At 42.1% G+C, this 13303-nt stretch overlaps 1 protein-coding gene across 50 annotated transcripts in view; it reads right to left on the bottom strand.

Moving 5' to 3' along the window:
* The window catches only part of trdn (triadin), a 732832-nt gene that overhangs the window by 22089 nt on the left and 697440 nt on the right, over positions 1 to 13303 (bottom strand). For all 50 annotated transcript variants that reach the window (XM_085997256.1, XM_085997227.1, XM_085997243.1 and 47 more), the window contains one exon: positions 4180 to 4212. In XM_085997256.1, coding sequence (XP_085853382.1) covers positions 4180 to 4212 — 33 coding nt within the window. The remainder of the gene's footprint in view (positions 1 to 4179; positions 4213 to 13303) is intronic.

Here is a 13303-nt window from a genome sequence, read left to right as displayed (position 1 = left end):
AAACATTTAAAGATCGCATGGATGAACTACAGAAGTTGTTCATCCCTGTTTGGCATAAAAATAAAACAAAAAAGGTGACTCAACCGTGGCTAACAAGGGAAATTAGGGATAGCATAAGATCCAAGGAGAAGACATATAAATTGGCCAGACAAAGCAGCAAAATTGAGGATTGGGAGCACTTTAGGATTCAGCAAAGGAGGACAAAGGGATTAATTAAGATGGGGAAAATAGAATATGAGAGTAAGCTTGCAGGGAACATAAAAACTGACTATAGATGCTTCTATAGATATGTGAAGAGAAAAAAATTGGTGAAATCAAGCGTAGGTCCCTTGCAGTCAGAATCAGGGGAATTTATAATGGGGAACAAAGAAATGGCAGACCAATTAAACACATACTTTGGTTCTGTCTTCACAAAGGAGGACACAAATAACCTTTCGGAGATGTCGGAGAACATAGGGTCTAATGAGAGGGAGGTATTGAATGAAATCAGTATTTGTAGGGAAATGGGGTTAGGGAAATTGATGGGATTGAAGGCCGATAAATCCCCAGGGCCTGATAATCTACATCCTAGGGTACTTAAGGAAGTGGCCCTAGAAATAGTAGATGCATTGCTGGTCATCTTCCAGAATTCTATAGACTCTGGAATAGTTCCCATGGATTGGAGGGTAGCTAATGTAACCCCACTATTTAAAAAAGGTGATAGAGAGAAAACGGGGAATTATAGACCAGTAAGCCTGACATCGGTAGTGGGGAAAATGCTAGAGTCCATTATAAAAGATGTAATAGCAGAGCACCTGGAAAACAGTGACAGGATTGGACAAAGTCAACATGGATTTACAAAAGGTAAATCATGCTTGACTAATCGACTGGAACTTTTTGAGGATGTAACTGGTAGAATAGATAAGGGAGAACCAGTGGATGTGGTGTATTTGGACTTTCAGAAGGCTTTCGATAAGGTCCCGCATAAGAGATTGACGTGCAAAGTTAAAGCATATCGGATTGGGGGTAAGGTACTGACTTGGATAGAAAACTGGTTGGCAGGCAGGAAGCAAAGAGTTGGAATAAATGGGTCTTTTTCCGAGTGGCAGGCAGTGACTAGTGGAGTACCACAGCGATCGGTGCTAGGACTCCAGCTATTCACAATATATATAAATGATCTAGACGAGGGAACTAAATGTAATATCTCCAAGTTTGCAGACGACACAAAGCTGGGTGGGTATGTGTGCTGTGAGGAGGATGCAGAGAAACTCCAGTGCGATTTGGACAGGTTGGGTGATTGGGCAGATACATGGCAGATGCAGTATAATGTGGATAAATGCGAGGTTATCCACTTTGGTGGCAAAAACAGGAAGACAGATTATTATCTGAACGGCAATAGATTGGGAAAAGGGGAAGTGCAACGAGACCTGGGTGTCCTAAAGGTAAGCATGCAGGTGCAGCAGGCGGTTAAGAAGGCAAATGGTATGTTGGCCTTTATAGCGACAGGATTCGAGTACATGAGCAAGGATGTCTTGTTGCAGTTGTACAGGGCCTTGGTGAGACCACACCTTGAGTATTGTGTGTAGTTTTGGTTGCCTTATCTGAGGAAAGATGTTCTTGCCATGGAGGGAGTGCGGCGAAGATTCACCAGGCTGATACCTGGGATGGCAGGAATGACGTATGAAGAGAGATTGAGTCGATTAGGCTAATATTCACTAGAGTTTAGAAGAATGAGAGGGGATCTCATTGAAACTGATAAAATTCTAACAGGACTAGACAGACTAGATGCAGGAAGGATGTTCCTGATGGCGGGGGAGTCCAGAACCAGGGGTCACAGTCTAAAGATAAGGGGTAAGCCATTTAGGACTGAGATGAGGAGGAATTTCTTCACCCAGAGCGTGGTGAACCTGTGGAATTCTCTACCACAGAAGGCAGTTGAGGCCAACTTATTAAATATATTCAAGAAGGAGTTAGATATATTTCTTAAGGCTAAAAGGATCAAGGGATATGGGGAGAAAGCAGGGACAGGGTACTGAATTTGGATGATCAGCCATGATCTCATTAAATGGCAGAACAGGCTCAAGGGGCCGAATGGCCTACTCCTGCTCCTATCTTCGATGTTTCTATGTTTCTATGTTCTGCTGTAAGGACCTTATATGAAAACAAATAGATTTCACGTAAATCTAGATGCAATAGGGGAATGGCCCCAGGTCTGGCAGATGACTTTAAATGTAGACAAATGTAGTGTGATGCACTTGGGTAGGGGGATCTCCAAGCAAGGGTGCACCATGCAGGGTTGCCTGCTCGAGGCAGCTGAACAGAAGAAGGACCTGGTTGTTATAGTATATAAGTCATTGAAGATCTACAACCAGTGTCAATAGGCTATTGTGAAAACAAATAGGGTGTTAGGATGTATTGCAAAGATAGTTAAATATCAAACAAGAAATAGATCATAATGGGTTGAAAGTAGCTGAAAGATTAACATGCAAATCGGCCAGCAACTTGTGGCGAGGAAGAGATACCCCATGACTTGCGAATCACCACAAGTTGCTGAACGATTTGGGCCGGTCTGCCGTTAGCTTCGCAAAAATGCCATCTTGCCCTTAACCTTCCCATCTGTTTCATGAACATAACATAAGAACATAAGACGTAGGAGCAGAAGTAGGTCATTTGGCCCCTCGAGCCTGCTCCGCCATTCAATAAGATCATGGCTGATCTGATCTTGGCCTCAACTCCACTTCCCTGCCCATTCCCCATAACCCTTGATTCCCTTATCGTTCAAAAATCTGTGTATCTCCACCTTAAATATATTCAATGACCCAGCCTCCACAGCTCTCTGGGGAAGAGAATTTGAAAGATTCATGGACCTCTGAGAGAAGAAATTCCTCCTCATTTCCGATTTAAAAGGGTGCCCCCTTATTCTGAAATTATGCCCCCTAGTTCTAGATTCCATCATGAGGGGAAACATCCTCTCTGCATCTACCCTGTCAAGCCCCTTCAGAATCTTATATGTTTCAATAAGATCCCCTCTCATTCTTCTAAACTCCAATGAGTATAGGCCCAACCTGCTCAACCTTTCTTCATAAGACAACCCCTTCATCTGCAGAATCAACCTCGTGAACCTTCTCTGAACTGCCTCCAATGCAAGTATATCCTTCCTTAAATAAGGAGACCAAAACTGTACGCAGTACTCCAGGTGTGTTCTCACCAATGCCCTGTACAGTTGTAACAAGACTTCCCTACTTTTATACTCCATTCCCTTTGCAATAAAGGCCACACTCCATTTGCCTTCCTAATAACTTGCTGTACCTGCATGCTAACTTTTTGTGATTCCTGTACAAGGACCCCCAGATCCCTCTGTACCTCAGCATTTTGTAATCTCTCCCCATTTAAATAATAAATTTGCTTTTTTATTTTTCCTACCAAAGTGGATAACCTCGCATTTTCCCACATTAAACTCCATCTGAAGTTGTTGCATTTACACATTATTTGCCCATTAAGCTGGCCACAGAAGGTTAAGACCAGTAACTAATAACGTAAGTACCCATTTAACAACGTGATAATTGTTAATGTCTGCCAATCAACATCTCTGGCCCCAAAAGTGAACAATTAAAAGTGTGGAGTCTTACTCCTTCAGGTAGTGATTTGTTGGGGATTTTAAAAATGCATTTTTTCCCCTTACTTTTCCTTTATGTCTCTTTTCTCTCTCTCTTAATTCAATTGCTCTTCGCCTCCCTTTATTTCTCTTTCTATACCTGATTTGATATTCAATTCACCCACTAATTCATCTTCCTTCTCAGTCCTTATCTGTTTATTTCTCAATCCTTAAATCTAATTGATTAAGGAGATACACTATTTGTCTTGTTGTTCACCAAGGTCCTAGATGGGCCGTTGCCCTCACTGCGCCGTTATCAGCTCACACTTCCAGCAACTTACAAGGCAAAATTTTTTTGAACTGAAATGTGCAGCAAAAGGTCTAACTAACCAGGCTGCTGTGAAATGCTCCACTCCAACAAATTCTGGGCCAATAGATTCTGGGACTAATCAGAACTCCAATTTTCAGGACAACCCAGGCTAACTCAAATTAATGATACTTTCTCATTTCAAAAGTACAATTCATAGCAAGTTTCTACAAAACAAATGACTCAAATTGGCTATTTTTACAACAAAAATGTGAAGATTTTTATTCAGGTGACCAACCTTTAGACTTCATCTCTGCAGCTGAACTTTGCCCTAGAAAATGAAAAAGATAGATTCAGTTACAGATATCTACAAGCCATTGTGCAAATGTATGTAAATACATTTTTAAAAATTACCTTTGAAATCTTAAGGGGTCTAGACCATAATTCCAGCCAATCAACCCCGCACCCCCCAACCACCCCATCAGAGGCTAGTACACCTCCTCTTCCTTACTGCACTGGCCTCCAGGTCCCTTTGAGGCCGAGAATGGGAGAACTGCATCAATGGCCTTCCTTGGCGCAGTAGATAAGGCCACAGGAAATCCTAGGGCAAGTTTATGATCCGGTGATCATGATGGGAGTCCGATGGAATGGCCATGCAATTTTGGCTCCATTACCCTTTCAACTGCAATTGAAAAGCAAACAAAATAATCCAAAATTTCCATGGGGAGCTTCTCCCAATCTCCTGTCATAACTTTGACAGACGATCAGCAGGGCTCCCGCAGCATGTGTAAATGTCTAAAATTGCTGGTTTATTCAGATTACTTGGGAGCTCTGCTGATCTCCCCCTGAAGTTGCAGCAGGAGATCCAGAGAATCCCTATGGAAATTCAGGTACAATAAGTTTAACCAAACATTCCCAGGTGAGGAAATACAAATGTGCGCAAGGTAGCCGCATCCATCTGGAGCACATCTCCAGAAACCACCAGCCCGCTGCCTATGGTTTTCCATCCATAAAATGAATGGTTGTAAAATTCTGAGGAATATGCCTATAATTTCCTAATACGTGCTCCTGGCAGTTGAGGCTCCCTGCCCAGGGCAGAATTTCATAAATCACATGATGGTTTTGCACCAAACAATGTCCTTTCAGAAAAAGTGTGTCATCATTGTTAAAGAAGAAAAAAGTCCACCAAACAATATTTGTTGAAAAACTTCAACTAAAGTTGAAGCTGTCAACCCAGGATTATATTTTAAACAGTCCTAAAATGGGGCTAATGTGTATAATAAAGAAATAATACTTGCTTTTACTTGACACCTCATCATGTTAAAATGTCTCTAAGTACTTCACACAATCAATTATTTTGAAGTGTTGTGATTATGTAGGCTAATATGACAGCAATGACCCATAAACAGCAATGAGCGACCAATTTTATTCATGGTACTGGTTGAGTAAGAAATGTTGACCAGGACATCAAGAAAGCTCCGTCTTATTTTTGAATACTTCCTGTAAGAACTCTAATATCTGGAACAAGTAGATTGGACCTTAGTTTGCCATCACACCATGGCACCTCTGACAATGCAGCACTCACACAGTACTATACGGAAGTGTCAGCCTCAGTTATGTGCTCAGAACCTGGCGTGGAGTTTGAAACCATAGGGGGAGAAATTCATTTTTGCCCCGTTTGGCGCGCTAACTTTTAAAAGTTGAGAAAATTAGCTCCAGGCACTAATGTTGCTAAACTTTTAACAAATTTGGATTTGCACTCCAGGAAGGAAGTGGCGCGCTAAATCAAGTGCTCCACTACCTTCTTGGAGCGCAATCGGCATCAAGCGGGGTGGAGACTTCAGCAGTGCTGCTCACTGGGCTGTGCAGCACTGCCACATTCAAAGGCTCCTTCCCTTCCTTAAAGGGAAGGGCCATTGCTGCAGGCTCTGCAATATATAAATTACCTACCTGGACCACCAAAGCAGCCGCGATCCCACGCGGTCAGCCCGGCACTCAAGCAGAGTGCCAGGCTGATCGATCACAGGCAGAAACCCGTGAAAGAAACTGGAACAAGAAAGGTAAGTTTTGCCTTTAATCATCGCCCCCGAAGCATCCGGCTGCCCGATGCTCACCTCCTGCAGCTGTCGGTGTTTTTGACTGGCGCTGCTGCAGGGGCCGGAAGTTAATTTCGGGTCCAGGGTGCTACCAGGGCAATGCGCACGCGATGATGTCACGATCTCCGGGCGGAGGAGATCGGGGCGCAATGCTGTAGCACTGCCGCAAAACTCCTGCTGAATATGGTGGGAGTCGATGTCAGCGCCGCGCCCAGTCGCAAAGCCATTTGCGCCCTGTTAGCATCCCCCAGGGGCCCTAACGGGGGGTGCAATGGCACCCAATTTTGCCCCCGTAATCTTCTGACCCAGAACCCAAAGAGTTACTTACTGAGCCAAGTTAACAAAAGGCAGAGATAGAAATTCCCAAGACTCATTTCAAGCAATACTTTTGAAAGCTTAAACATTTTTGACCCCAAACACTGTGATGTTGTGACATTGATAGCACCATCAATTTAATCATGCTATAGCACATTAAGTACTGAGACATTCATATGACTCCAATAAAGGATTTTACATTAAAGATGTTTTAGAGGATGCATATCAAGACCGGAAGATTCTGAAAAATAGACACGAGTCAGTTATACAAATCATAATATAATAGTTTATATTTTTTCAATGTCCTCCAGTACTTCCAGTGTATTCTGGTAAGGACTGATATTGATTCTCATCAGAATATATTCAGTCTGCAGCATGTTCCTGCTTTATGGGATAATATGAAGCAGCTTGAGGCAGTCATGAGATATTCTTTCTCAATGGTCTGGATGTTGATATGTAAAGCTGTTTGCATGGAGTGTGCTGAACTGGAGAAATGCCTCAGAAGACATTGAGCAGATGGAGCAACAGATCAGGAGGCACGTTGAAGAAACAAAAGGAGTATGCCAGGAAGGAGACCTTTGTAGGATTCGCAAAATCCAGAAAATACAGTCTAGATTGTAAAACCCCTGAAATGGCCACATTTTGTGAGAATACAAGATGGAGTTGGCAGTTCTCATGGCTCAGTTCAAAAGGACACACCAGCAGTATCTTACAGCAGCCTGAGTCATCACCGATTAGAAGATTCCAGAACTTACTGCTATTGATATGATAATATGGTTACAGTAGTAACGAAGTCAAAACAAAAGTATTTGCACCTGGAGGTGCGCTAGTTGCTAGCAAAATGCAAACCCATCTCTGAAATCGCTGAGCACAGAAAAAAAACCATTATCTGTACCAAACTCAGAGGGACACAGGATAGATCCCATCAGTTTCATTTACAAGACATTAAAATAAAGTACTTGCTTTTGTCAAAGCAGCCTGTCCATTACCTTGACAAAAGAAAACCCCTGATTTGGCGCCGAGATAAGGACAAGGAAACAGTATAGCTGGGAAGGGAAAATCGACAGCAAGACATTCATTCATTCAGTGAGATTCAGCCAGATCTATCACAGATTCACACAGACACGAGGTCAAGGACAGAGGGAGGAGGACCCACAAGATTGTGCAGGAGAGAGATTCAGAAGTTCAGTCCAGATCCAAGACCATCAGGAGTTCGAAGGCCGAGTGGAGAGGAGACGGTTCGAGGAGTTCGGAGGACTTTCAAGATTGTGCAGGAGAGAGATTCAGCCAGACTCAGACAGATCCATAAGATTCACCAGAAGCAGTGAAGTCCAAGTCCAGGTACCATCAGGAGTTCGAAGACCGTGCGGAAGAGGAGACGGCTCGAGGAGTTCGGAGGACTTCCAAGTTTGTGCAGGAGAGCGAGTCCAGGAGCCGGTCCCGTAAGGAAGATTGGAGATCCCAGACGTAACAAGGAGTACCAAGGTCCAGGAGGGTTTTAAAAATCTGGTGAGCATAAAGGCCCAACTCTACCTAACTGACATAGTTGAGGTATATTTTAGCAACGGGAGGGTTTATAACATTAAGGGTTTTGTAATTCAGGAGTGTGATTTATCCCTCGATGTGTTCATGCGCTTTTCCCACCCCCGTTTTAGTATACCGCTGATTAAGAATTGTTGTATGATTTAAGATAGTCAAAGTTATTCCTTGTGTGTTAATTTTAGTTCCCATTGGGAGACGTGCTAATGATTTTTGTCTAAATTGATTCTTGCATTCTCTGTGTTTATTCTCCTTGAAAATAAAGATATTTCTGATTTAAAACTCACCTTGTCTCACCTGATCCATTTGTCTTCCGAGTCACAAGTTGGACCACACATCAAGGTTGTCTGGCAATAAGCCCAGTGTCTAGAACCGGTGAGGGGGGAGCGCTTCGGAACCGCTCACGAGCAGTGCGAAATGAAAAACGATCTAGCACACCATAAGCTCGTTAAAACGACCCCTTACACCTTGTGCTTGAGCAGTAAGAATGAAACAAACGGGCTTAGAGTGAAAAATAACAGTTAAAAACAAATGAAATACTTAGAGGAATATCCTATTTATATTATTAGTAGGCAAGATTGTCCAATAATTTAATTTAAAGACATTGGCCTTGGAATTTCCACAGGGATTCTGCCAATTTCCTGTCAAAGTTACAGGAGACTGGAGATACTCCACAGAAATTCAGGGTTATCATTAATGCATGGAAGAGAAACTGAAAAAGTAGCATAAACGAATAAAAAACTTGGAGAGAATCCTACTGGCCTGTGGATGAGGATTAGGTACAGTAATAATTTGACCAGTTCAATGATCTGATGAGGGCAGGCAAGGTAACTGAACCGTCACTGTCCCTTTCTTGGGCAGCATGGACAACAATGCATAGTTGGCCCTCTAATATTACTTGCTGCACAAGTTGTGCTTCATACTGAACTGTGGCTCAGGGGTTCACTAACTTCTTATCATGCAGTATCTCCCCTTACTGGCTTAAAAGCTTTTCTCTACTTTGATAGGGTGACACCAGTAGATGCATTATAGCAGCCAACTGAGCTACCTAGGAGACATCCCACACATACTAGCTTTCACCTAATGCACACAATTGTAAGACAAACTTGCACACAAAGCCCATGAAAAGTAGATGACTGCAGGTGGCATACCCGAGGACAGCAGCACATGGCAGACATCCAGCCTGCCCCCTCAGAGCACCATGCAAATGGCCAAGGCAAATGCTCCAGCAATGTCTTGTAATGGGCAGAACCGCTGCCTGTCCCTTACAAGTGAGCCCAGTGAGTGAAAGGGTGTCAGTCTCCACAAAGGCACATGTGGGCCCAACAGACCACCAGTTTTTCAAAAGTTTATGCAGGTTGGCCCCCATGCTCAAGGAGCTGAAGAGATAATGGCTGAGGTCCAGGGCCTGAGAAACCCTCCCCAACACTGGCTGGTGCCAGAGTTTCCAGCCAACATAGACAGGGCACCAAAGATACACCCGAAGTGGTGCTCAAGCCCGCCTGTCTCATGTAAGTGAATTGCCCTTTCACTGATCTCTCAACCTTTGGCGGGTTCAATGCTAGACAGCCTCCTAGGCGTAATTCCAGTGTAACCACCATAATCATGATCTGAGAAATTTCAGGGCCAAGCACATTGTTTTGTGCTCATCAATGTGAGGGATAATAGTGCTGGGGAATGGAATATTTTGACATTTTATGCACCCAGTATTAGCATTATGCACTTCCAAGTCAGGTGTAGCTAGGTCAGATACAGAGTAAAGATTCCGCTACACTGCTCCAACAATCTGCCTCAACCTCAGACGACCATCTCCTACTTAACTAATATGGCAGTGGATTTTGCAGACTCAGTAAGAGGTCATCTAATTGGCATGGGGCAGGTTAGAGCATGTGCCATTGTGGGCACATCTCTGGCACCCACCTGCTCCATGCGGCCAAAGATTCTGGTGCCCACCTGCTATATAGTGGGCAGGGGTAACCCCTGCCCAGACTCCAGCCATGTACTCCTTGAGCAAGGCTGATCTGCCTTTTATCACCCCCCCAGAAAATGTAGAGGATTTCTTTGGGGGGGTCCAGGCCTACATTCATAAATGTGGAGGCTGGTGCACCTCAACTCACTCGATGTACCAGCCTCCACAGATACGCCAGATCCTGACTGAGCCACTGGAGCAGGAACCCGTGGAGTAAGGCAAATCGGAAACTCCCAGAAATGGTAGAGGCCCAGTGTAAATGGGTCTCTGCCATTTTCTGGGTGGTTCCACTTGTCTCTTGCCAAAATTACAGTGACAGACCAACAGGTCTCCCGTGGGATTTCAGCCCATGAACCCATTCGCTCCTCAGACTGTACCCTTATCCATTTGCCTCTAACCATCTTTTCTTCCAGGAGTTCAGGACAGGTATCAATCAGTCCATTAAAAAAAAAAGCTATTGTATTTTTCTAAAGTTTTGCAAACCCATAGCTGAGCAAATTTGTTCATGTTCCATGGAGCAGCTCACAAGCACTTGTCAAATTAAAATGCAGAACTAGAATGTTATGCATCTTATATAGTAAAGTTTAACATTTATTTTGAAAAGTACCACTGGTAAGATGATTAATGTAGCAGAATTCTACTTACTGTGTACATGACATCACTTTTTTACTAATAAGTCAAATAAATAAGCAATTATCACAGCAGGATAACATGATTCACTAATGGAAAATGGCATTAACTAAATCACTAGTAAGTGGATTTCCAGGAAAATTATACAGAGAACATAAGGGTACAAAAAATGTAAATTCTTATGTGAAGAGCATGAAGAAGCAAAGCAGTAAAGTCATTAATGTAAAATTAGAATAATCAAAACTAATTTACACAAAAGGATTGTATTTATTATTGAGTAATGAACTCAGATAATTGCCAAACATTACTGTCGTCAATTGAAAATAAATGAAGATAAACTATTTAAATGGAATTAAAGTATGGCAGTTCAATGTGTTCTGCTTAAAAGAGGTAACACAGAAATATGTGTCTCTAATTCTTTTTGTGACCTCAATTTCAAAGGGGGCCTTTGAGTGGAGACCTGGGACTGCTTCACAGTGAGGGAAAATCAGAGGACAAATGATCCAAGCTATTCTTGTGCATATCCTAGCAGCTGGTAATGCAGTACCAGCATCAGTCCAGGGAGTAATGCATGACACAGGGTGAAGAGCAAGAAAACATGACATAAAAAGAAACTGTCGGTGGGAGGAAATTATATCCCTAGGGGGGAGACGCAAAAGCAAAATTACATAATTTATGTGAAAATCACAGGCATGAAAAATGTTCTGAATTGGAAGTGTAGAATTATAACCAGACCAACTAACAGCAAAAATTTGAAGCCTACCTTTCACCAGCCACTGGGCTTTTAAAATAATACGGAGAAAATTCATAAACAACCATTTTTTCCAATTGCTTATCTTGTGCCAAAACAACTGAGAATCGAACACAGGAATCTGATATTTAACTACCCACAATCATATTAGATCACTGAAAATCACACTTAAATTGCAAAACTACCAATAAAAATATTTTTAAACAAAAATATTTGCAGGGTACCACCTCTTGAATAATCATTCCTAGTCACCATCACTAGAACATGATTCTAGTGACAAGAGGCAATGATTCCACATATTTATGGATTGATACTTTCTCCATAAGCATTTGACTTTTTTTCAGGAATGGCCTTTTGAATCACCTCTGAATCTAAACAGGTTTGACCTAAACCAGGTTTGTTCAAATTCAGGTTAGCTTTTTGATTCAGCCTGAGACAAGTACAAATGAGTTGAGATAGCTAGGGCCTGTCATGACCCTGTTGCGAAAGTGGCCTGCTCTGGCTATGCTGCACACTTTATGCAATTCTGATTCTGCTAACTGAAAACAATGAGCTTAATTCCTAGATTATCATATTATACAATTATAAGCACTGTAGGCACAGATTTATAAATGTTTCCCCTTGGAGACTAGCTGTAATTAGGACATGGAGGCATAGGCCAAGTTCTGATTGCATGCTAATAATCTAAGCGATACTGCTCTAAGAAAAGCAAGTTGGTAATTTTTATTTAATAAAACAAAAACATTGGAGAAAATTTTTATTTCTACCCAACCTTTCTTATAGGAAAAGGTCATGTTTGTTGTCATGGTAACATAGACGTCTCATAAATGGAATGCGTTTGTCCTCTTAATGTGCTTCTAATGAAATACAAGACGACATGAAAATACATTTTGAATTTCTATAATTATTTTGTCTCAGTTCATGGAAACAAACACAGAAGGAAGCTATTTGGCTAATTATGTATGTACCAGCACTAGCTTTTCAACTGAAAATATTTATTCTAATCCCATTTCCTTGCCCTTTCCCCATATCCTTTTTTCAAATATTTACCCGATTCCCTTTTAAATGATATATCATTACTTCCCCAATAACTACTTGTGGTAAAGCAGTCCATGTTCGAATAACCCTCATGTAGGAAAATAAATTATTCTAATTTCCCCCTTTGTTCCTCCAGTGATAATTCTGAGTCTATGCCCTTTCCAGGGCTGTAACATCCTTCCTATAATGGGGTGCCCAGCACTGCATTCTGTGCAATGGTTTGTACAATGTCAACATCACTTCCTTGCTTTTATATTTCATGGCCAATATATAAAGCCCAGAATCCCAGTTCCTTTTTTTTGGGACTTATCAATTTACACTCCAACATTTAAAGATCTACAGACCTGTGCCTTTTGATCTCTCTATTCCTTTACTTGGGTAAGAATATTACCAGTTATGTGGCATCTATCAAATGCATTCTGAAAATCCATATTGTGAAATTGGCTGTATTCCCTTTATCTATACATTCTGATTCCTTCAAAAAATTCAACTAAGCTAATCAAGCATGATCTGGTGTTTACAAATGCCTGCAGACTTTCCCTGATTAAGCCATGTCCTTCTGAGTGCTCAGTAATGCCGTCCTGCATTATAGACTCCAGGGGTAGATTTTTGGAATCCTTGGCAGGCACCAGCACTTTCCAAAAAATTGTGGGCAGCGCACCAGTGATTCTCCAATATGGCAGATGAGACACCTCAACACAGGTGAGAATTCATAAACTCCATCCTCAGAATGGGTGGAAGATTTGTCATATTCCAGTCCCTTGACAGAATTCCTCCCAATGTTTTAGGAAAATTATGATTAGCGCCTCTGCGGTAGTCTGGATATTTGCCATCTGGGCTGAAGACTTTTCCAATTTTAATTCCCGTCAAGTTTTGGGGCTTTTACACCAGATCTGTTCTTGTGTTCAGTGTTACCGACCACTCCCATAAGGGGACCTTGCGCCTCCTCTGATCCAGAGAGCTTTTCTTCTGCCTAATATCTAGGTAAATAATAATGAGACCCAGTGACCGCACCAGAAGACTATCACTCTGCACCATGGAAAGAAATATACTACCCCTAAATATGCTCGCATGGAGGGTAAAC

Source organism: Somniosus microcephalus, chromosome 9 (assembly GCF_052327205.1).
Source record: "Somniosus microcephalus isolate GS21.2 chromosome 9, FLI_Smic_1.0, whole genome shotgun sequence".
NCBI classification, from domain to species: domain Eukaryota; kingdom Metazoa; phylum Chordata; class Chondrichthyes; order Squaliformes; family Somniosidae; genus Somniosus; species Somniosus microcephalus.
Note: the sequence above shows the minus strand (reverse complement) of the source record. Positions and strands in the feature narration are given on the sequence as shown.